The 25,701-nt window shown below is 48.5% G+C and overlaps 1 protein-coding gene across 1 annotated transcript in view; it reads right to left on the bottom strand.

The window, feature by feature from the left end:
- The window catches only part of PLEC (plectin), a 647,147-nt gene that overhangs the window by 138,598 nt on the left and 482,848 nt on the right, over window positions 1-25,701 (bottom strand). Inside the window, exons 49-52 of the mRNA XM_063924739.1 lie at window positions 24,442-24,543; window positions 15,847-15,948; window positions 11,890-12,030; window positions 193-348 (exon numbers count right to left, since the gene is read on the bottom strand). Coding sequence (XP_063780809.1) covers window positions 193-348; window positions 11,890-12,030; window positions 15,847-15,948; window positions 24,442-24,543 — 501 coding nt within the window. The remainder of the gene's footprint in view (window positions 1-192; window positions 349-11,889; window positions 12,031-15,846; window positions 15,949-24,441; window positions 24,544-25,701) is intronic.

Below are 25,701 nucleotides of genomic sequence, written 5' to 3' on the forward strand. Positions count from 1 at the left end.
GAGATGTAACTAGGGGGGCTGTACTCAGGGGGTACTATAACATATCCTGAGATGTAACTAGGGGGGCTGCACTCAGGGGGTACTATAACATATACTGAGACACAACTAGGGGGCAGTACTAGGGAATGCCCCCTTGTGCTGTGATACTGAAGTGCTGAGTGGGGGGATATGAGTGGTGCCCCGGGAACCCACCTTGTGTTTGGCCAGCTCGATCTCACAGCTCTGCAGGTCAATGCCCACGAGGCGGGGCCCCTGGAGCTGCTCAGTGGTGTGAGACAACCAGTTCACAAGCTCCTCCAGCTGGTTCTGGAACTGGCCAAGTCCCAGTAACGCTCCTTCTAGTTGGTGCTGTAAAACAATGTCCATTACATTATGTGACGCCCCGTCCATGCAGCAACTCACCATTGTAGCCGACTGCTTCTACAGTGACCATGCCGACACTCGTAATGTTGGCATGAAAATGTCTACATGGTCACAAAGTCAGCAGATAAGTGTATTGCTAACCCGTAATCCATAAACCTTACGTCGACATATTTACTATGTTTACTTGTCATATCCTATGTCATCATTTTCCAGATGTTTCTCGCAATGTTAGATATCGACATTGTAATTATATCGACATCATAACGGTCAACATTGTGGTGCTGACAATATGAATGCCGACACAGCACTGTGCTCTGTGGAAAGGCTTGTCTTTTTTAAGTGCTGCTTGGATTTCTAAGTGTGAGTTTTAAACAGCAAAAAGGTAAACTCTGATTAATCTCTGTCTATCCATATAGGGATAGTAATATTGTGAGTGAAAGTTAATCTGAATCTGATTGTTTATATCTATACTGTTTCTTTTTTGTTTTAATATATCTGTACTGGGTTTTTTTGGAGGGGGAAAAAAAAAGTGTGAGGTGAAAAGCCAGAGGGGTTAACTCAGGTGTGAGTAATCAGGAGGAGGAGGGGCTGATTAAAGCAGCTGGCTGAGCCTATATAAGCAGTGATTAGACTCTTTGGAGCGTGCTCTGTGGAAAGGCTTGTCTTTTTTAAGTGCTGCTTGGATTTCTAAGTGTGAGTTTTAAACAGCAAAAAGGTAAACTCTGATTAATCTCTGTCTATCCATATAGGGATAGTAATATTGTGAGAGAAAGTTAATCTGAATCTGATTGTTTATATCTATACTGTTTCTTTTTTGTTTTAATATATCTGTACTGGGTTTTTTTGGAGGGGAAAAAAAAAAGTGTGAGGTGAAAAGCCAGAGGGGTTAACTCAGGTGTGAGTAATCAGGAGGAGGAGGGGCTGATTAAAGCAGCTGGCTGAGCCTATATAAGCAGTGATTAGACTCTTTGGAGCGTGCTCTGTGGAAAGGCTTGTCTTTTTTAAGTGCTGCTTGGATTTCTAAGTGTGAGTTTTAAACAGCAAAAAGGTAAACTCTGATTAATCTCTGTCTATCCATATAGGGATAGTAATATTGTGAGAGAAAGTTAATCTGAATCTGATTGTTTATATCTATACTGTTTCTTTTTTGTTTTAATATATCTGTACTGGGTTTTTTTGGAGGGGGAAAAAAAAGTGTGAGGTGAAAAGCCAGAGGGGTTAACTCAGGTGTGAGTAATCAGGAGGAGGAGGGGCTGATTAAAGCAGCTGGCTGAGCCTATATAAGCAGTGATTAGACTCTTTGGAGCGTGCTCTGTGGAAAGGCTTGTCTTTTTTAAGTGCTGCTTGGATTTCTAAGTGTGAGTTTTAAACAGCAAAAAGGTGAGTTAGAATACAGAAAAAGGTGAGTTTTATAATACACAATCAGGAACACACATTAGCAGTACCATTAAACTTCTGGTGAGGCTGCAAGGGGCTGACCTTGTGAGTGAGTGAGAGGGTCTCTTACTTGGAGTAGCAGAGGGGCTGTGATTGTGCGTGTGTGAGGGGCATTTTTTTTTTTTTGCAGGAGCTGGAAGCCGAGTGAAAAAGAGGTGCAGTGAGCTGGAACAACTGCAACTGCTAAGTGGAGTATAGGTGCAACAGGAGAGAGTACTACGGCTGCATAAAAGTGAAGGACCAAGACCCGCACAAAGATAGATAAGTATAAGCCAGCTTAATTATTGTATAAGTGAGATTGTTTGTCTTCTACTTTTTATTTTTGCTGCTTTTTCTTTGAGTGTAACAGGGAGTTAGACCTTACAAACAATATGGGAGGGACTGTGATTGGGGACCTCACTCAGTGCATGTCGTGCAAGATGTATGCACACCTGGAGCTACCGGCCCAGTGTGATTACATCTGCACGAGGTGTATGCGAACGGTTGCCCTGGAAGCCCAGGTAACTGATCTAGAGCAAACCGTTACGCGACTGAGGGAGATTCACAATCTCGAGCGTAGTTTAGACAGAACGGTGGAGGAGTTGCGGGAGGGGTCACTGGTAGAAGAGGATGATGATCAGGTAGCCAGTTGGGTCACAGTTAGAAGGAAGAAAAAGAGGGGGAGGCTCGACATCTCCGAACTATCAAACCCGAACAAATTTGCCCGATTGGACGAGGAATCGGAGGATGATAGTGAAGAAATGACGGTGCCGGAAGAGACTGCTCCCTCTAGCATCCAGAGGAGCGGTCCCTCTGGCGCGGTTGGGATAAAAGATAGAGAGGTACCTAGTCAGATGGTGGTGGTAGGGGATTCTATCATCAGGAAGGCAGATAGGGCAATCTGCTACCGGGACCGTGATCGCCGTACAGTCTGTTGTCTCCCGGGTGCTCGAGTACGGCACATCGCGGACCGGGTAGATAGATTGTTGGGAGGGGCTGGGAAAGACCCGGCGGTCTCGGTGCACGTTGGCACCAATGACAAAGTTAGCGGAAGGTGGGATGTCCTTAAGAAAGACTATAGGGACTTAGGAAAGAAACTGAAGGCAAGGACATCCAAGGTAATATTCTCGGAATTATTACCCGTGCCACGCGCTAGTCCAGGGAGGCAGAGGGAGATTAGGGAGGTAAATGTGTGGCTTAGGGATTGGTGCAGGAAAGAGGGGTTTGTGTTCCTGGAACACTGGGCGGACTTCTCAGTCAGGCGCCATCTCTTTTGTCGTGACGGATTGCACCTGAATGAGGAGGGGGCAGAGGTGCTGGGGGGAAGGATGGTTAGAAGGTTGGAGGAGATTTTAAACTAGGAGCCTGGGGGAGGGTTTAGCTAGAAACTACGGGTCATGCAGTGAGAATAGTGGGGATGGCGGTAGTAAACGAAATGGGGGAGAAGTTGGGGGGAGGGTAAGAGCAGGCGGTAAGGTTACTAACATGGGTACTAAAAGGGATTTTACCAAAGCACTAACCAATGACGATTACAGGTCATCATTGCTACATAAGGTGAAAGATGTCCCTAACGCAAGGGAAAATACTTATCTTAGTTGTATGTATGTATGTAAACGCCAGAAGCATTACTGGTAAAAAGGGTGAACTAGAAATACTTGCAGCAAGCAAACAGTATGATATTATAGGCATTACTGAAACTTGGTGGGATGAATCTCATGATTGGACAGTCAATCTGGAGGGCTATACACTGTTTAGGAGAGACAGACTAAATAAAAAGGGTGGAGGGGTGTGTCTTTACGTAAAGCCGTTTTTAAAACCTGATATACGGGAAGATATTCAGGAGGGGACTGTAGACACTGTCGAGACATTATGGGTAGAAATTGCATGCGGGGAAAAAGGAATAAAAAAGTTAGTATTGGGTGTATGCTATAGGCCGCCTGGTATCAACGCATCTGATGAGGAATTGTTACTAAAGCAAATTGAAAGAGCAGCAGGAGTAGGAGACATAGTAGTGATGGGAGATTTTAACTATCCAGAGATAAACTGGAAAAACGATTCATGTGATACTGCTAGGGGCAATATGTTTTTAAACACACTTAATGATAACTACTTAGTTCAACTAATTGAGGAACCAACTAGGTACAATGCAATCTTAGACCTGGTATTAACAAACAATGGGGATTTGGTATCAGGTATTATAGTAGGGGAACCCATAGGAAACAGCGACCACAATATGGTCCACATTCAATATCAGTTTCCATAAACAGCCCTATACTGGCTCAACTAGGACTCTAAACTTTAGCAAAGCAAATTTTGATAAGATGAGGGTATTTTTCAGGGATATTGAATGGGAAGGTTTGTTTTTAGGAAAAAATACTACGGAGAAATGGGAGGTACTAAAATTCCTGCTAGCTAAAATTACACTCAAATTTATTCCTATGAGTAGCAAAAAAAGGAATAAAAATCATAAACCGATGTGGCTTAACAAAAAGATTAAGGAACTTATGGGCAAGAAAAGGCGAGCATTTAAAAAATACAAATCTGACGGGGAAGCAGAGTCATTTCAGCACTATAAGGAATGTAACAAAATTTGCAAAAAGGAAATAAGAGCGGCTAAAGTAGAAACTGAAAAACTAGTAGCAAAGGAAAGCAAAGTGAATCCCAAAAAATTCTTTAAATACATTAATAGCAAGAGATTAAAGAAGGAGAGTATAGGCCCTTTAAAAGACAAGTTGGGAGTCTTAAGCAAAAATGATAATGACATAGCGGACACACTAAATGAGTTTTTTTCAACAGTATTCACTAGAGAGGACCCATTTCAGGGACTGACACACAATCTCAATAATGAGAATATCCCACTGATAGGTACTTATTTAAGCGAGGAAGTAGTCTGTGACCGATTAAAACATTTAAAGATTAATAAATCACCAGGGCCCGATGGTATTCACCCAAGGGTTCTAATGGAGCTTCACTCTGAACTGGCAAAACCGCTATCTTTGATCTTTAAGGATTCAGTTATATCAGGTATGGTTCCCAAAGACTGGCGTATAGCGGAAGTAGGGCCAATATTCAAAAAGGGAAGTAAAGCTGAACCAGGTAATTATAGACCAGTTAGTCTTACATCTATAGTGGGGAAAGTATTGGAAGGTATTCTAAGAGATAGTATTCAGAAGTTCCTTGAAGTCAATAAGGTCATTAAAAGGAATCAACATGGGTTTATGAAGGACAGATCCTGTCAAACCAACTTACTTGGCTTTTATGAAACAGTAAGCGCAAACCTAGATCAGGGTAAAGACGTGGATGTAATCTTTTTAGACTTTGCCAAAGCGTTCGATACTGTACCACACATGAGACTTATCTACAAGCTACAAGAATCAGGGCTAGGAAGCACAATATGCACTTGGGTCAAAAACTGGTTAGATAATAGGGAGCAGCGCGTTGTGGTTAATGGATCTTTTTCAACTTGGCCTGAAGTGCTAAGTGGTGTGCCGCAAGGCTCAGTATTAGGACCGCTATTGTTCAATATTTTCATTAACGACCTAACAGAAGGTCTAGAGAGCATGGTGTCAATTTTTGCAGATGATACCAAATTGTGTAAGGCTATAAATACAGAGGAGGATGCCGAGTCTCTTCAGAACGACTTAGTTAAATTAGAAGCATGGGCAGCCAAATGGAGAATGCGCTTCAACACAGACAAGTGTAAGTTAATGCACTGTGGTAACAAGAACGAAAATTACACCTACCTACTAAATGGGGTAAAATTAGGGGATTCTGTACTGGAAAAGGACTTGGGTGTCCTCATAGATAGCAAGCTAAGCAGTAGTACCCAAAGTAGGACTGCAGCAAAGAAGGCTAATAAGATATTAGCATGCATAAAACGGGGTATTGATGCTAGGGACCAGAGTATTATACTCCCGTTATATAAATCACTAGTGAGGCCACACCTTGAATACTGTGTACAATTCTGGGCACCGTACTACAAAAAGGATATCCTGGAGCTTGAAAAGGTACAGAGGAGGGCGACCAAACTAATTAAGGGCATGGAGACGATGGAATACAAGGAAAGGCTTGAAAGACTAGGCATGTTTACATTGGAAAAGCGGAGACTAAGAGGGGATATGATCAACATCTACAAATATATAAGGGGACAATACACAGAGCTTGCGCGGGACCTGTTTTTGGTTAGATCAACACAGAGGACTCGTGGACACTCGCTCAGGTTAGAGGAGAGGAGATTCCGCACAATACGGCGTAAAGGCTTTTTCACGGTAAGGACAATACGTGTTTGGAATTCCCTGCCAGAGGGAGTTGTAATGGTGGAATCTGTCAACACCTTTAAGAATGGGTTAGATAAATTCCTATTGGAAAAGGATATCCAGGGGTATGGTGCATAGTCATGCATTATAGTTACTATAAATAGGGATAAAATGCAACGGCTGACAGCAGCATCAGTCAGAAATTTTAGTCAAATCATCCTGCATAGGAGACCACAAATAGGTTGAACTCGATGGACAATTGTCTTTTATCAACCTCAGATACTATGTTACTATGTTACTATGTTACAGCAACTGTGGATATTGGGGCAGTGTCTATGACTTTGGGGGTTATTTGGATGTGGAAGCAAGCCAAAGAGCAAGCAATTGGGTAACACCATGGGGGTCATTCCGAGTTGATCGCTCGCTGGCTAGTTTTAGCAGCCGTGCAAACGCTATGCCGCCGCCCACTGGGGAGTGTATTTTAGCTTAGCAGAAGTGCGAACGCTTGTGCAGCCGAGCTCTGCAAAAACAGTGTGTGCCGTTTCACAGTAGCTCTGAACTTAGCGCTTGCGATCACTTCAGTCTATTCCTGTCCGGATTTGACGTCATACACCCGCCCAACAAACGCCCAGCCACGCCTGCGTTTTTTCAGACACGCCTGCGTTTTTTCAGACACGCCTGCGTTTTTGCAAACACTCCCTGAAAACGGTCAGTTGACACCCAGAAACGCCCCCTTCCTGTCAATCTTCTTGAGTCCGCCAGAGCGACTGAAAACGTCGATAGAACCTGTGCACAACCACAACGGACTTTGTACCCGTACGTTGCACGTGCGCATTGCGGCCCATACACATGCGCATAAATGCAGTTTTTTAGCCTGATCGCTGCACTGCGAACAACGGAAGCTACCGATCAACTTGGAATGACCCCCCATGTGCGCTGCAGGTGGGGCAGATGTAACATGTGCAGAGAGAGTTAGATTTGGGTGTGGTGTGTTCAAACTGAAATCTAAATTGCAGTGTAAGAATAAAGCAGCCAGTATTTACCCTGCACAGAAACAATATAAATGTATTTGCTCCCCTTGCATGGCAGCATGGTTTGTTCCAGACACAAAGTTATGTACTTTTTCTGCCATGCTTCCAAATGTTTTATTCAAATGCTTTAACTAAGCCCCTCCCTGGTGTATATCCGTGCGTATACATGTACAAAGACTGAGACGCCCCCTGTCTGCGTCTATAGGCGGTGTAATACCCCCTAGTGCGTCTTCAGACGCCAACATCGCAGCTTAGCCGTATGGCAGGTGCAGTTTCTCCTGTGTACGACCCTCTGTGTGAGCGTCTGTGTACGGCCTCCTGTGTGAGCGGGTGAGTATCTGTGTACGACCCCCTGTGTGAGCGTCTGTGTACGGCCTCCTGTGTGAGCGTCTGTGTACGGCCTCCTGTGTGAGCGTCTGTGTACGGCCTCCTGTGTGAGCGTCTGTGTACGGCCTCCTGTGTGAGTGGGTGAGTGTCTGTGTATGGCGACCTGTGTGAGCGGGTGAGTGTCTGTGTATGGCGACCTGTGTGAGCGTCTGTGTACGGCCTTCTGGGTGAGCGTCTGTGTATGGCGACCTGTGTGAGCGGGTGAGTGTCTGTGTACGGCCTCCTGTGTGAGCGGGTGAGTGTCTGTGTATGGCGACCTGTGTGAGCGTCTGTGTACGGCCTCCTGTGTGAGCGGGTGAGTGTCTGTGTATGGCGACCTGTGTGAGCGTCTGTGTACGGCCTTCTGGGTGAGCGTCTGTGTATGGCGACCTGTGTGAGCGGGTGAGTGTCTGTGTATGGCGACCTGTGTGAGCGTCTGTGTACGGCCTTCTGGGTGAGCGTCTGTGTATGGCGACCTGTGTGAGCGGGTGAGTGTCTGTGTACGGCCTCCTGTGTGAGCGGGTGAGCGTCTGTGTATGGCGACCTGTGTGAGCGGGTGAGTGTCTGTGTACGGCCTCCTGTGTGAGTGGGTGAGTGTCTGTGTATGGCCTCCTGTGTGAGCGGGTGAGTGTCTGTGTATGGTGACCTGTGTGAGTGTCTGTGTACGGCCTCCTGTGTGAGCGGGTGAGTATCTGTGTACGGCCTCCTGTGTGAGCGGGTGAGTGTCTGTGTATGGTGACCTGTGTGAGCGTCTGTGTACGGCCTCCTGTGTGAGCGGGTGAGTATCTGTGTACGGCCTCCTGTGTGAGCGGGTGAGTGTCTGTGTATGGCCTCCTGTGTGAGCGGGTGAGTGTCTGTGTATGGTGACCTGTGTGAGCGTCTGTGTACGGCCTCCTGTGTGAGCGGGTGAGTATCTGTGTACGGCCTCCTGTGTGAGCGGGTGAGTGTCTGTGTACGGCCTCCTGTGTGAGCGGGTGAGTGTCTGTGTACGGCCTCCTGTGTGAGTGGGTGAGTGTCTGTGTGTGGCCTCCTGTGTGAGCGGGTGAGTGTCTGTGTATGGTGACATGTGTGAGCGTCTGTGTACGGCCTCCTGTGTGAGCGGGTGAGTATCTGTGTACGGCCTCCTGTGTGAGCGTCTGTGTACGGCCTCCTGTGTGAGCGGGTGAGTATCTGTGTACAGCCTCCTGTGTGAGCGTCTGTGTACGGCCTCCTGTGTGAGCGTCTGTGTACGGCCTCCTGTGTGAGTGTCTGTGTACGGCCTCCTGTGTGAGCGGGTGAGTGTCTGTGTATGGCGACCTATGTGAGCGTCTGTGTACGGCCTCCTGTGTGAGCGTCTGTGTACGGCCTCCTGTGTGAGCGTCTGTGTACGGCCTCCTGTGTGAGCGGGTGAGTGTCTGTGTATGGCGACCTATGTGAGCGTCTGTGTACGGCCTCCTGTGTGAGCGTCTGTGTACGGCCTCCTGTGTGAGCGGGTGAGTGTCTGTGTATGGCGACCTGTGTGAGCGTCTGTGTACGGCCTCCTGTGTGAGCGGGTGAGTGTCTGTGTATGGCGACCTATGTGAGCGTCTGTGTACGGCCTCCTGTGTGAGCGTCTGTGGGGGTAATTCCAAGTTGATCGCAGCAGGATTTTTGATAGCAACTGGGCAAAACCATGTGCACTGCAGGGGAGGCAGATATAACATGTGCAGAGAGAGTTAGATTTGGGTGTGGTGTGTTCAATCTGCAATCTAATTTGCAGTGTAAAAATAAAGCAGCCAGTATTTACCCTGCACAGAAACAAAATAACACACCCAAATCTAACTCTTTCTGCACATGTTATATCTGCCTCCCCTGCAGTGCACATGGTTTTGCCCAGTTGCTATCAAAAATCCTGCTGCGATCAACTTGGAATTACCCCCTGTGTACGGCCTCCTGTGTGAGCGTCTGTGTACGGCCTCCTGTGTGAGCGGGTGAGTGTCTGTGTATGGCGACCTATGTGAGCGTCTGTGTACGGCCTCCTGTGTGAGCGTCTGTGTACGGCCTCCTGTGTGAGTGTCTGTGTACGGCCTCCTGTGTGAGCGGGTGAGTGTCTGTGTATGGCGACCTGTGTGAGCGTCTGTGTACGGCCTCCTGTGTGAGCGGGTGAGTGTCTGTGTACGGCCTCCTGTGTGAGCGGGTGAGTGTCTGTGTATGGCGACCTGTGTGAGCGTCTGTGTACAGCCTCCTGTGTGAGCGGGTGAGTGTCTGTGTACGGCCTCCTGTGTGAGCGGGTGAGTGTCTGTGTATGGCGACCTGTGTGAGCGTCTGTGTACGGCCTCCTGTGTGAGCGTCTGTGTACGGCCTCCTGTGTGAGCGGGTGAGTATCTGTGTACGGCCTCCTGTGTGAGCGTCTGTGTACGGCCTCCTGTGTGAGTGGGTGAGCGTCTGTGTTCGGCCTCCTGTGTGAGCGGGTGACCATCTGTGTACGTCCTCCTGTGTGAGTGGGTGAGCGTCTGTGTACGGCCTCCTGTGTGAGTGGGTGAGCGTCTGTGTACGGCCTCCTGTGTGAGCGGGTGAGTATCTGTGTACGGCCTCCTGTGTGAGCGTCTGTGTACGGCCTCCTGTGTGAGTGGGTGAGCGTCTGTGTACGGCCTCCTGTGTGAGTGGGTGAGCGTCTGTGTACGGCCTCCTGTGTGAGTGGGTGAGCGTCTGTGTACGGCCTCCTGTGTGAGTGGGTGAGCGTCTGTGTACGGCCTCCTGTGTGAGTGGGTGAGCGTCTGTGTACGGCCTCCTGTGTGAGTCGGTGAGCGTCTGTGTACGGCCTCCTGTGTGAGTGGGTGAGCGTCTGTGTACGGCCTCCTGTGTGAGCGGGTGAGTGTCTGTGTATGGCGACCTGTGTGAGCGTCTGTGTACGGCCTCCTGTGTGAGCGTCTGTGTACGGCCTCCTGTGTGAGTGGGTGAGCGTCTGTGTACGGCCTCCTGTGTGAGCGGGTGAGTGTCTGTGTATGGCGACCTGTGTGAGCGTCTGTGTACGGCCTCCTGTGTGAGCGTCTGTGTACGGCCTCCTGTGTGAGTGTCTGTGTACGGCCTCCTGTGTGAGCGGGTGAGTGTCTGTGTATGGCGACCTGTGTGAGCGTCTGTGTACGGCCTCCTGTGTGAGCGTCTGTGTACGGCCTCCTGTGTGAGCGGGTGAGTGTCTGTGTATGGCGACCTGTGTGAGCGTCTGTGTACGGCCTCCTGTGTGAGCGGGTGAGTATCTGTGTACGGCCTCCTGTGTGAGTGGGTGAGCGTCTGTGTTCGGCCTCCTGTGTGAGCGGGTGAGCGTCTGTGTGCGGCCTCCTGTGTGAGCGGGTGAGCGTCTGTTTACGGCCTCCTGTGTGAGCGTCTGTGTACGCAGGTGAGCGTGAGAGGGTGAGCGTCTGTGTACGGCCTCCTGTGTAAGCGTCTGACGGGACGCCTGTGCGGTGCGGACACAAATGGGACCTATGTGCAGAAGCAAAACAAATCACCCCACTGTGTCTGTCACCATCTCTTATTCAGTCCCCATGCCTGCATCCCATATATGACAAGAGGCATCTGTCAGACAGTCTGTGCCATAATGACTGCAGGTAATGCACAGTATAAGGTGCCGGAAATCAGGGACATGAACAGAGGAGGATATACCGGGTGGCTGGCTGAATATACCGGGTGGCTGGCTGAATATACCGGGTGGCTGGTTCAATATACCGGGTGGCTGGCTGAATATACCTGATGGCTCGCTGAATATACCGGATGGCTGGCTGAATATACCGGGTGGCTAGCTGAATATACCGGGTGGCTGGCTGAATATACCGGGTGGCTGGCTGAATATACCGGGTGGCTGGCTGAATATACCGGGTGGCTGGCTGAATATACCGGGTGGCTGGTTGAATATACCGGGTGGCTGGTTGAATATACCGGGTGGCTGGCTAAATATACCGGGTGGCTGGCTGAATATACCGGATGGCTGGCTGAATATACTGGGTGGCAGGCTGAATATACCGGATGGCTGGTTGAATATACCGGGTGGCTGGTTGAATATACCGGGTGGCTGGTTGAATATACCGGATGGCTGGTTGAATATACCGGGTGGCTGGCTGAATATACCGGGTGGCTGGCTGAATATACCGGGTGGCTGGCTGAATGGCTGAATATACCGGGTGGCTGGCTGAATATACCGGGTGGCTGGCTGAATGGCTGAATATACCGGGTGGCTGGCTGAATATACCGGGTGGCTGGCTGAATGGCTGAATATACCGGGTGGCTGGCTGAATATACCGGGTGGCTGGCTGAATATACCGGGTATATTCCGGGTGGCTGGCTGAATATACCGGGTGGCTGGCTGAATATACCGGGTGGCTGGTTGAATGACGGCCACATTCAGCCGATCTATGTGTTATTAGGCTTCTCACGGTACATTGTACATCAGAGGTAAGTTACCGGCCAGTTACTGTGTGATGAGAGTGCTCTAAAGTGCTCACCTGGCGGTTCACGGCCTCCTCCTCCAGCCGGTCCCAGCGCTGTCTGAAGTCGCTGAGCTGAGAACCATCTGACTTATCCAAGATCTGGCACCCGATGCTCTCTAGCGCCACCCGGTGCTGGTACAGGTCTTTCTTAAACTCCTGCAACAAGACACATGGGTGATACTGTATGTGGTAGGGCCCTAGCTTATAGCCACAAGGTTGGGGATTGTCCTGGTAAATACGGAGCAGGCGGGTCACTGGTGACAGGTGATAGAGGGGTGAGGTTATAGGGGGATTCCGTGCAGACTGGAACAAGATAACCCCCACTCTACCAAAGCAGATGTATTCAACACGGCCCTCCAGCTACTGTGGAACTACACATAGTTTGCTAAAACTGTGGCAAGGCATGCTGGGATGTGTAGTTCAACAGCAGCTAGAGCGCAACATGTTGAATACCCCTTCACTAAAGTATTCCGAGTGTGTGTCATTGGTGTGCTGAAAGGATTGCGGCTATTCAGAGGCGAGATCTGCTTCCTTCCAATCACATCTGCCCCAAGGACTGGCTGATGAAAATGGCGGCTAGAAGGGGCGGCACAGTCACATCTCCTGATAAGGGCGGCTAGATGGGGTGACACAGTCACATCTCCTGATAATGGCGGCTAGATGGGGTGACACAGTCACATCTCCTGATAATGGCGGCTAGGTGGGGCGGCACAGTCACATCTCCTGATAAGGGCGGCTAGATGGGGCGGCACAGTCACATCTCCTGATAATGGCGGCTAGATGGGGTGGCACAGTCACATCTCCTGATAATGGCGGCTAGATGGGGTGGCACAGTCACATCTCCTGATAATGGCGGCTAGATGGGGTGGCACAGTCACATCTCCTGATAATAGCGGCTAGATGGGGTGGCACAGTCACATCTCCTGATAATGGCGGCTAGATGGGGCGGCACAGTCACATCTCCTGATAATGGCGGCTAGATGGGGTGGCACAGTCACATCTCCTGATAAGGGCGGCTAGATGGGGTGGCACAGTCACATCTCCTGATAATGGCGGCTAGATGGGGGGGCACAGTCACATCTCCTGATAAGGGCGGCTAGATGGGGTGGCACAGTCACATCTCCTGATAAGGGCGGCTAGATGGGGTGGCACAGTCACATCTCCTGATAAGGGCGGCTAGATGGGGCGGCACAGTCACATCTCCTGATAAGGGCGGCTAGATGGGGTGGCACAGTCACATCTCCTGATAATGGCGGCTAGATGGGGTGGCACAGTCACATCTCCTGATAATGGCGGCTAGATGGGGTGGCACAGTCACATCTCCTGATAAGGGCGGCTAGATGGGGTGGCACAGTCACATCTCCTGATAATGGCGGCTAGATGGGGTGGCACAGTCACATCTCCTGATAATGGCGGCTAGATGGGGTGGCACAGTCACATCTCCTGATAATGGCGGCTAGATGGGGGGGCACAGTCACATCTCCTGATAATGGCGGCTAGATGGGGTGGCACAGTCACATCTCCTGATAAGGGCGGCTAGATGGGGTGGCACAGTCACATCTCCTGATAAGGGCGGCTAGATGGGGTGGCACAGTCACATCTCCTGATAATGGCGGCTAGATGGGGCGGCACAGTCACATCTCCTGATAATGGCGGCTAGATGGGGTGGCACAGTCACATCTCCTGATAATGGCGGCTAGATGGGGGGGAACAGTCACATCTCCTGATAATGGCGGCTAGATGGGGCGGCACAGTCACATCTCCTGATAATGGCGGCTAGATGGGGTGGCACAGTCACATCTCCTGATAATGGCGGCTAGATGGGGCGGCACAGTCACATCTCCTGATAATGGCGGCTAGATGGGGGGGCACAGTCACATCTCCTGATAATGGCGGCTAGATGGGGCGGCACAGTCACATCTCCTGATAATGGCGGCTAGAAGGGGCGGCACAGTCACATCTCCTGATAAGGGCGGCTAGATGGGGCGGCACAGTCACATCTCCTGATAATGGCGGCTAGATGGGGCGGCACAGTCACATCTCCTGATAAGGGGCGGCTAGATGGGGCGGCACAGTCACATCTCCTGATAAGGGCGGCTAGATGGGGCGGCACAGTCACATCTCCTGATAATGGCGGCTAGATGGGGGGGCACAGTCACATCTCCTGATAAGGGCGGCTAGATGGGGGGGCACAGTCACATCTCCTGATAATGGCGGCTAGATGGGGCGGCACAGTCACATCTCCTGATAATGGCAGCTAGATGGGGCGGCACAGTCACATCTCCTGATAAGGGTGGCTAGATGGGGGGGCACAGTCACATCTCCTGATAAGGGCGGCTAGATGGGGTGGAACAGTCACATCTCCTGATAATGGCGGCTAGATGGGGTGGCACAGTCACATCTCCTGATAAGGGCGGCTAGATGGGGTGGCACAGTCACATCTCCTGATAAGGGCGGCTAGATGGGGCGGCACAGTCACATCTCCTGATAAGGGCGGCTAGATGGGGTGGCACAGTCACATCTCCTGATAAGGGCGGCTAGATGGGGTGACACAGTCACATCTCCTGATAAGGGCGGCTAGATGGGGTGGCACAGTCACATCTCCTGATAAGGGCGGCTAGATGGGGCGGCACAGTCACATCTCCTGATAATGGCAGCTAGATGGGGTGGCACAGTCACATCTCCTGATAATGGCGGCTAGATGGGGTGGCACAGTCACATCTCCTGATAAGGGCGGCTAGATGGGGCGGCACAGTCACTTCTCCTGATAAGGGCGGCTAGATGGGGTGACACAGTCACATCTCCTGATAAGGGCGGCTAGATGGGGTGGCACAGTCACATCTCCTGATAATGGCGGCTAGATGGGGCGGCACAGTCACATCTCCTGATAAGGGTGGCTAGATGGGGCGGCACAGTCACATCTCCTGATAATGGCGGCTAGATGGGGCGGCACAGTCACATCTCCTGATAAGGGCGGCTAGATGGGGGGGCACAGTCACATCTCCTGATAATGGCGGCTAGATGGGGTGACACAGTCACATCTCCTGATAAGGGCGGCTAGATGGGGCGGCACAGTCACTTCTCCTGATAAGGGCGGCTAGATGGGGGGGCACAGTCACATCTCCTGATAAGGGCGGCTAGATGGGGCGGCACAGTCACATCTCCTGATAATGGCGGCTAGATGGGGTGGCACAGTCACATCTCCTGATAAGGGCGGCTAGATGGGGCGGCACAGTCACATCTCCTGATAATGGCGGCTAGATAGGGTGGCACAGTCACATCTCCTGATAATGGCGGCTAGATGGGGTGACACAGTCACATCTCCTGATAAGGGCGGCTAGATGGGGCGGCACAGTCACATCTCCTGATAATGGCGGCTAGATGGGGGGGCACAGTCACATCTCCTGATAAGGGCGGCTAGATGGGGCGGCACAGTCACATCTCTTGATAATGGCGGCTAGATGGGGTGGCACAGTCACATCTCCTGATAATGGCGGCTAGATGGGGTGGCACAGTCACATCTCCCGATAATGGCGGCTAGATGGGGTGGCACAGTCACATCTCCTGATAATGGCGGCTAGATGGGGGGGCACAGTCACATCTCCTGATAAGGGCGGCTAGATGGGGTGGCACAGTCACATCTCCTGATAATGGCGGCTAGATGGGGTGGCACAGTCACATCTCCTGATAAGGGCGGCTAGATGGGGTGACACAGTCACATCTCCTGATAAGGGCGGCTAAATGGGGTGGCACAGTCACATCTCCTGATAATGGCGGCTAGATGGGGGGGCACAGTCACATCTCCTGATAAGGGCGGCTAGATGGGGTGGCACAGTCACATCTCCTGATAAGGGCGGCTAGATGGGGTGGCACAGACACATCTCCTGATAATGGCGGCTAGATGGGGTACACCTCCCGTATGAGTAAGGTGATATATAGTAATGTGTACATAGTGTATGAGCCGTTACCCACCTTCAGGTCAGACAGCTGCCGTTTCGCCATGTCCAGGTCTCCGCTCACCAGGAACTCCTCAGCCAGCCTCAGCTCCGCCAGCAGCAGCCAGTCCTGCAGCCTCTGTGGAGGAGATGACGCTATGTGATGACACAGTCAGGATACAACATGGAGACATATCTGCTCCTTTCCTGCTGCCCCTCCACCTATGTAGCTAATTTACCCTGCCCCTGTCCAAGGCTCTATGGGGAACGTGGTCAAATAATTCACAGTGCTGGTGTCTGAGGAATGGAGGCGATGGAGGTATTCACATTATTATGTGTTACCTCCTCCCGGTGTATTATGTGTTACCTTCTCCCGGTGTATTATGTGTTACCTCCTCCCGGTGTATTATGTGTTACCTTCTCCCGGTGTATTATGTGTTACCATCTCCTGGTGTATTATGTGTTACCATCTCCCGGTGTATTATGTGTTACCTTCTCCTGTTGTATTATGTATTACCATCTCCCGGTGTATTATGTGTTACCTCCTCCCGGTGTATTATGTGTTACCTCCTCCCGGTGTATTATGTGTTACCTTCTCCCGGTGTATTATGTGTTACCATCTCCCGGTGTATTATGGGTTACCATCTCCCGGTGTATTATGTGTTACCTTCTCCCGTTGTATTATGTATTACCATCTCCCGATGTATTATGTGTTACCTTCTCCCGGTGTATTATGTGTTACCTCCTCCCGGTGTATTATGTGTTACCTTCTCCCGGTGTATTATGTGTTACCTCCTCCCGGTGTATTATGTGTTACCTTCTCCCGGTGTATTATGTGTTACCATCTCCCGGTGTATTATGTGTTACCATCTCCCGGTGTATTATGTGTTACCTTCTCCCGGTGTATTATGAGTTACCTTCTCCCGGTGTATTATGTGTTACATTCTCCCGGTGTATTATGTGTTACATTCTCCTGGTGTATTATGTGTTATATTCTCCCGGTGTATTATGTGTTACCTCCTTCCGGTGCATTATGTGAGACATCCTCCCGATGCAATATGTGTTACCTCCTCCCGGTGTATTATGTGTTACCTCCTCCCGGTGTATTATGTGTTACCATCTCCCGGTGTATTATGTGTTACCTCCTCCCGGTGTATTATGTGTTACCTTCTCCCGGTGTATTATGTGTTACCTCCTCCCGGTGTATTATGTGTTACCTCCTCCCGGTGTATTATGTGTTACCTCCTCCCGGTGTATTATGTGTTACCTCCTCCCGGTATATTATGTGTTACCTTCTCCCGGTGTGTTATGTGTTACCATCTCCCTGTGTATTATGTGTTACCATCTCCGGTGTATTATGTGTTACCTCCTTCCGGTGTATTATGTGTTACCTTCTCCCGGTGTATTATATGTACCTTCTCCCGGTGTATTATGAGTTACCTTCTCCCGGTGTATTATGTGTTACATTCTCCCGGTGTATTATGTGTTACCTCCTTCCGGTGTATTATGTGTTACCATCTCCCGGTGTACTATGTGTTAACTTTTCCCGGTGCATTATGTGTTACCTCCTCCCGGTGTAATATGTGTTACCTCCTCCCGGTGTATTATGTGTTACCTCCTCCCGATGTATTATGTGTTACCATCTCCCGGTGTATTATGTGTTACAACCTCGCGGTGTATTATGTGTTACCTCCTCCCGGTGTATTATGTGTTACCTTCTCCCGGTGTATTATGTGTTACCTTCTCCCGGTGTCTTATGTGTTACCTTCTCCTGATGTAATATGTGTTACCACCTCTCAGTGTATTATGTGTTACCTCCTCCCGGAGTATTGTGTGTTACCTTCTCCCGGTGTATTATGTGTTACCTCCTCCCGATGTATTATGTCTTACCTCCTCCCAGTGTATTATGTGTTAACTCCTCCCGGTGTATTATGTGTTACCTTCTCCCGGTGTAATATGTGTTACCACCTCTCAGTGTATTATGTGTTACCTCCTCCCGGTGTATTATGTGTTACCTTCTCCCGGTGTATTATATGTTGCCTCCTCCCGGTATATTATGTGTTACCTTCTCCCGATGTATTATGTGTTACCTCCTCCCGGTGTATTATGTGTTACCTCCTCCCGGTGTATTATGTGTTACCTTCTCCCGGTGTATTATGTGTTACCTTCTCCCGATGTAGTATGTGTTACCTTCTCCCGGTGTATTATGTGTTACATTCTCCCAGTGTGTTATGTGTTACCATCTCCCGGTGTATTATGTGTTACCATCTCCGGTGTAATATGTGTTACCTCCTACCTGTGTATTATGTTTTACCTTCTCTCGATGTATTATGAGTTACCGCCTCCCGGTGTATTATGTGTTACTATCTCCCGGTGTATTATGTGTTACCTTCTCCCTGTGTATTATGTGTTACCTCCTCCCAGTGTATTATGTGTTACCTTCTCCCGGTGTATTATGTGTTACCTCCTCCCGGTGTATTATGTGTTACCTTCACCCGGTGTATTATTTGTTACCTTCTCCTGGTGTATTATGTGTTACCTCCTTCCGGTGTATTATGTGTTACATTCTCCCGGTGTATTATGTGTTACCTCCTTCCGGTGTATTATGTGTTACTATCTCCCGGTGTACTATGTGTTAACTTTTCCCGGTGCATTATGTGTTACCTCCTCCCGGTGTAATATGTGTTACCTCCTCCCGCTGTATTATGTGTTACCTTCTCCCGGTGTATTATGTGTTACCTCCTCCCGGTGTATTATGTGTTACCTCCTCCCGGTGTATTATGTGTTACCTTCTCCCGATGTATTATGTGTTACCTCCTCCCGGTGTATTATGTGTTACCTCCTCCCGGTGTATTATGTGTTACCTTCACCCGGTGTATTATTTGTTACCTTCTCCTGGTGTATTATGTGTTACCTCCTCCCGGTGTATTATGAGTTACCATCTCCAGGTGTATTATGTGTTACCTCCTCCCGGTGTATTATGTGTTACCATCTCCCGGTGTATTATGTGTTACCTCCTCCCGGTGTATTATGTGTTACCATCTCCAGGTGTATTATGTGTTATCTCCTCCCGGTGTATTATGTGTTACCTCCTCCCAGTGCATTATGTGTTACCTCCTCCCGGTGTATTATATGTTACCTTCTCCCGGTGTATTATGTGTTACCACCTCTCGGTGTATTATGTGTTACCACCTCTCGGTGTATTATGTTTTACCTCCTCCCGGTGTATTATGTGTTACCTCCTCCCGGTGTATTATGTGTTACCATCTCCCGGTGTACTATGTGTTACCTTTTCCCGGTGCATTATGTGTTACCTCCTCCCGGTGTAATATGTGTTACCTTCTCCCGCTGTATTATGTGTTACCTCCTCCCGTTATATTATGTGTTACCTTCTCCCGGTGTATTATGTGTTACCATCTCCGGTGTATTATGTGTTACCTCCTTCCGGTGTATTATGTGTTACCTTCTCCCGGTGTATTATGAGTTACCGCCTCCCGGTGTATTATGAGTTACCGCCTCCCGGTGTATTATGTGTTACTATCTCCCGGTGTATTATGTGTTACATTCTCCTGGTGTATTATGTGTTACATTCTCCCGGTGTATTATGTGTTTCCTCCTTCCGGTGCATTATGTGAGACATCCTCCCGATGCAATATGTGTTACCTCCTCCCGGTGTATTATGTGTTACCTCCTCCAGGTGTATTATGTGTTACCATCTCCCGGTGTATTATGTGTTACCTCCTCCCGGTGTATTATGTGTTACCTCCTCCCGGTGTATTATGTGTTACCTCCTCCCGGTGTATTATGTGTTACCTCCTCCCGGTATATTATGTGTTACCTTCTCCCGGTGTGTTATGTGTTACCATCTCCCTGTGTATTATGTGTTACCATCTCCGGTGTATTATGTGTTACCTTCTCCCGGTGTATAGGTACCTTCTCCCTGTGTATTATGAGTTACCTTCTCCCGGTGTATTATGTGTTACATTCTCCCGGTGTATTATGTGTTACCTCCTTCCGGTGTATTATGTGTTACCATCTCCCGGTGTACTATGTGTTAACTTTTCCCGGTGCATTATGTGTTACCTCCTCCCGGTGTAATATGTGTTACCTCCTCCCGGTGTATTATGTGTTACCTCCTCCCGATGTATTATGTGTTACCATCTCCCGGTGTATTATGTGTTACCTCCTCCCGGTGTATTATGTGTTACCTCCTCCCGGTGTATTATGTGTTACCTTCTCCCGGTGTATTATGTGTTACCTTCTCCCGGTGTCTTATGTGTTACCTTCTCCTGATGTAATATGTGTTACCACCTCTCAGTGTATTATGTGTTACCTCCTCCCGGAGTATTGTGTGTTACCTTCTCCCGGTGTATTATGTGTTACCTCCTCCCGGTGTATTATGTGTTACCTCCTCCCGGTGTATTATGTGTTACCTTCAACCGGTGTATTATGTGTTACCTTCTCCCAGTATATTATGTGTTACCTCCTCCCAGTGTATTATGTGTTAACTCCTCCCGGTGTATTATGTGTTACCTTCTCCCGGTGTAATATGTGTTACCACCTCTCAGTGTATTATGTGTTACCTCCTCCCGGTGTATTATGTGTTACCTTCTCCCGGTGTATTATATGTTGCCTCCTCCCGGTATATTATGTGTTACCTTCTCCCGATGTATTATGTGTTACCTCCTCCCGGTGTATTATGTGTTACCTCCTCCCGGTGTATTATGTGTTACCTTCTCCCGGTGTATTATGTGTTACCTTCTCCCGATGTAGTATGTGTTACCTTCTCCCGGTGTATTATGTGTTACATTCTCCCAGTTTGTTATGTGTTACCATCTCCCGGTGTATTATATGTTACCATCTCCGGTGTAATATGTGTTACCTCCTACCTGTGTATTATGTTTTACCTTCTCTCGATGTATTATGAGTTACCGCCTCCCGGTGTATTATGTGTTACTATCTCCCGGTGTATTATGTGTTACCTTCTCCCTGTGTATTATGTGTTACCTCCTCCCAGTGTATTATGTGTTACCTTCTCCCGGTGTATTATGTGTTACCTCCTCCCGGTGTATTATGTGTTACCTTCACCCGGTGTATTATTTGTTACCTTCTCCTGGTGTATTATGTGTTACCTCCTTCCGGTGTATTATGTGTTACTATCTCCCGGTGTACTATGTGTTAACTTTTCCCGGTGCATTATGTGTTACCTCCTCCCGGTGTAATATGTGTTACCTCCTCCCGGTGTATTATGTGTTACCTTCTCCCGGTGTATTATGTGTTACCTCCTCCCGGTGTATTATGTGTTACCTCCTCCCGGTGTATTATGTGTTACCTTCTCCCGATGTATTATGTGTTACCTCCTCCCGGTGTATTATGTGTTACCTCCTCCCGGTGTATTATGTGTTACCTTCACCCGGTGTATTATTTGTTACCTTCTCCTGGTGTATTATGTGTTACCTCCTCCCGGTGTATTATGTGTTACCTTCTCCCGGTGTATTATGTGTTACCTCCTCCCGGTGTATTATGTGTTACCTCCTCCCGGTGTATTATGTGTTACCTTCTCCCGGTGTATTATGTGTTACCTCCTCCCGGTGTATTATGTGTTACCTCCTCCCGGTGTATTATGTGTTATCTTCACCCGGTGTATTATTTGTTACCTTCTCCTGGTGTATTATGTGTTACCTCCTCCCGGTGTATTATGTGTTACCTTCTCCCGGTGTATTATTTGTTACCTTCTCCTGGTGTATTATGTGTTACCTCCTCCCGGTGTATTATGTGTTACCTTCTCCCGGTGTATTATGTGTTACCTCCTCCCGGTGTATTATGTGTTACCTCCTCCCGGTGTATTATGTGTTACCTTCTCCCGGTGTATTATGTGTTACCTCCTCCCGGTGTATTATGTGTTACCTTCTCCTGGTGTATTATGTGTTACATTCTCCCAGTGTGTTATGTGTTACCATCTCCCGGTGTATTATGTGTTACCATCTCCGGTGTATTATGCGTTACCTCCTACCTGTGTATTATGTTTTACCTTCTCTCGATGTATTATGAGTTACCGCCTCCCGGTGTATTATGTGTTATTATCTCCCGGTGTATTATGTGTTACCTTCTCCCGGTGTATTATGTGTTACCTCCTCCGAGTGTATTATGTGTTACCTTCTCCCGGTGTATTATGTGTTACCTCCTCCCGGTGTATTATGTGTTACCTTCACCCGGTGTATTATTTGTTACCTTCTCCCGGTGTATTATGTGTTACCTCCTCCGAGTGTATTATGTGTTACCTTCTCCCGGTGTATTATGTGTTACCTCCTCCCGGTGTATTATGTGTTACCTTCACCCGGTGTATTATTTGTTACCTTCACCTGGTGTATTATGTGTTACCTCCTCCCGGTGTATTATGTGTTACCTTCTCCCGGTGTATTATGTGTTACCTCCTCCCGGTGTATTATGTGTTACCATCTCCCGGTGTATTATGTGTTACCTTCTCCCGGTGTATTATGAGTTACCATCTCCAGGTGTATTATGTGTTACCTCCTCCCGGTGTATTATGTGTTACCATCTCCAGGTGTATTATGTGTTACCTCCTCCCGGTGTATTATGTGTTACCATCTCCCGGTGTATTATGTGTTACCTCCTCCCGGTGTATTATGTGTTACCATCTCCAGGTGTATTATGTGTTATCTCCTCCCGGTGTATTATGTGTTACCTCCTCCCAGTGCATTATGTGTTACCTCCTCCCGGTGTATTATATGTTACCTTCTCCCGGTGTATTATGTGTTACCACCTCTCGGTGTATTATGTGTTACCACCTCTCGGTGTATTATGTTTTACCTCCTCCCGGTGTATTATGTGTTACCTCCTCCCGGTGTATTATGTGTTACCATCTCCCGGTGTACTATGTGTTACCTTTTCCCGGTGCATTATGTGTTACCTCCTCCCGGTGTAATATGTGTTACCTTCTCCCGCTGTATTATGTGTTACCTCCTCCCGTTATATTATGTGTTACCTTCTCCCGGTGTATTATGTGTTACCATCTCCGGTGTATTATGTGTTACCTCCTTCCGGTGTATTATGTGTTACCTTCTCCCGGTGTATTATGAGTTACCGCCTCCCGGTGTATTATGAGTTACCGCCTCCCGGTGTATTATGTGTTACTATCTCCCGGTGTATTATGTGTTACCTTGTCCCGGTGTATTATGTGTTACCTTCTCCCAGTGTATTATGTGTTACCTTCTCCCAGAGTATTATGTGTAACCTCCTCCCCGTGTATTATGTGTTACCTCCTCCCGGTGTATTATGTGTTACCTTCAACCGGTGATTTACAACTGGTACCTGAATGGTCTCCTGGCATCTGTGCTGAGAACCATAGAGCCAGATATACAGCTGGCACCTGAATGGTCTCCTAGCATCTGAGCTGAGATCCAGAGAGCCAGATATACTGTACATCTGGTACCTGAATGGTCTCCTGGCATCTGAGCTGAGATCAAGAGAGTCAGATATACAGATGGTACCTGAATGGTCTCCTAGCATCTGAGCTGAGATCAAGAGAGTCATATATACAGATGGTACCTGAATGGTGTCCTGGCATCTGAGCTGAGATCTATAGAGCCAGATATACAGATGGTACCTGAATGGTCTCCTGGCATCTGAGCTGAGATCCATAGAGCCAGATATACAGATGGTACCTGAATGGTCTCCTGGCATCTGAGCTGAGAACCATAGAGCCAGATATACAGATGGTAGCTGAATGGTCTCCTGGCATCTGAGCTGAGATCCAGAGATCCAGATATACTATACATCTGGTACCTGAATGGTCTCCTGGCATCTGAGCTGAGATCCAAAGAGCCAGATTTACAACTGGTACCTGAATGGTCTCCTGGCATCTGAGCTGAGAACCATAGAGCCAGATATACAGCTGGCACCTGAATGGTCTCCTAGCATCTGAGCTGAGATCCAGAGAGCCAGATATATTGTACATCTGGTACCTGAATGGTCTCCTGGCATCTGAGCTGAGATCAAGAGAGTCAGATATACAGATGGTACCTGAATGGTCTCCTAGCATCTGAGCTGAGATCAAGAGAGTCAGATATACAGATGGTACCTGAATGGTCTCCTGGCATCTGAGCTGAGATCTATAGAGCCAGATATACAGATGGTACCTGAATGGTCTCCTGGCATCTGATCTGAGATCCAAAGAGCCAGATATACAGATGGTACCTGAATGGACTCCTGGCATCTGAGCTAAGATCCAGAGAGTCAGATATACTGTACACCTGGTATGAATGGTCTCCTGGCATCTGAGCTGAGATCCAGAGAGTCAGATATACAGATGGTACTTGAATGGTCTCCTGGCATCTGAGCTGAGATCCAGACAGCCAGATTTACAGATGGTACATGAATGGTCTCCTGGCATCTGAGCTGAGATTTATAGAGCCAGATATACGGATGGTACCTGAATGGACTCCTGGCATCTGAGCTGAGATCCAGAGAGCCAGATATACTGTACACCTGGTATGAATGGACTCCTGGCATCTGAGCTGAGATCCAGAGAGTCAGATATACTGTACACCTGGTATGAATGGTCAACTGGCATCTGAGCTGAGATCCAGAGAGTGAGGTATACAGATGGTACCTGAATGGTCTCCTGGCATGCGAGCTTTGCCTTCAGATGCTCCTCCAGTCGGGTGTAACGCTCACCCCAGTGCTTGCTCAGACTGTTCCACGTGGCATACAGCTGCAGAGAGGAGAAAGGTATTTATTCCATGTCTTGAGAGTAGAAGATGGGACATATTCATGGCTGACTAATAGTGCCCTGAGGTTTACGGTGCAGCAGAGCAATCAGGCATATAGGAGTCAATGTAATAATGCACGCACAAGAGCCCTTTCATCTCATAATGCTAAATATATTAAGCGGCGGGTTTGGCTTACGAACTGAGAAATCACACTTGCCCTCGGCGAGATCCCTTGACCCCTCTTTAATTGATGTCCAGTATGGTGATTGTGACCGGGCACCGTGGCTTTGCCGCTAGACTAATCAGCAGGGAGCAGGCACCCAGCACAATAAAGTTTTTTCTTTTTCCCTATCTGATGACCAGTGTGTGATGTTGGTAGCACCAATTATTGACTTACCCCCGGCAACAAAAAGAAATGACAGACATACTTTATTGATCATCTCTTTGGTAAAAATACAGACTTTTTATTGTAATGTCCTTTTTACGTGATTAAATAAAGATTACTAATAAGAATTCTTACTGTCCGCCACAGATCACACTACTATCAGTAGCAGCAGATGAGATAAGAATACTACTGTCACACAGCTGGCTGTGTTATCTCCTGCCAGGGGACCAACAAGGGAATGCTGAGAGTCATCAGCACTGGCTGCTGAGCATCGACAGCATTCATACTGACTGCAGCAAATCACTGTCCTTGTCCAGGAAGTGAAACTCCTTGGTGCTCCCCTGACAGGCTGAGTTGAGTTTCAGTGAAGAATCTGGGAGTTTTGATTTACAATCCAGGGAAGCAAGAGACTCCACACTGAAACAGAAGTCTTCCACAGGACGCGTGGCAACTGTAGCAGCATAACACCAAACCCACCACTTAGTATATTTAGCCAATAGTCTTCAATCTCCTCTGCTCCACTTACTACAGTATACATCGATACATTACACTGGATGATGGAACATATACGGAGGACAATAGGAGAATCTGCTCCATAATCTGAATATACACTGCACCAGCGACCACACTGAAGTCCCTGTAAGTATCTGTGTATTCTTTATTCACCATAACCAGAGCGGAGGAGAAACCAAGAGGAAGAGGTTTGTGTGCACATAGCGTCACCTGCCTGCTTAGCCTCATACTTGGACTCACCTGGCGTTAGGATACTCTTATT

This window comes from Pseudophryne corroboree, chromosome 5 (assembly GCF_028390025.1).
Source record: "Pseudophryne corroboree isolate aPseCor3 chromosome 5, aPseCor3.hap2, whole genome shotgun sequence".
In the NCBI taxonomy this organism is placed as follows: Eukaryota; Metazoa; Chordata; class Amphibia; order Anura; family Myobatrachidae; genus Pseudophryne; species Pseudophryne corroboree.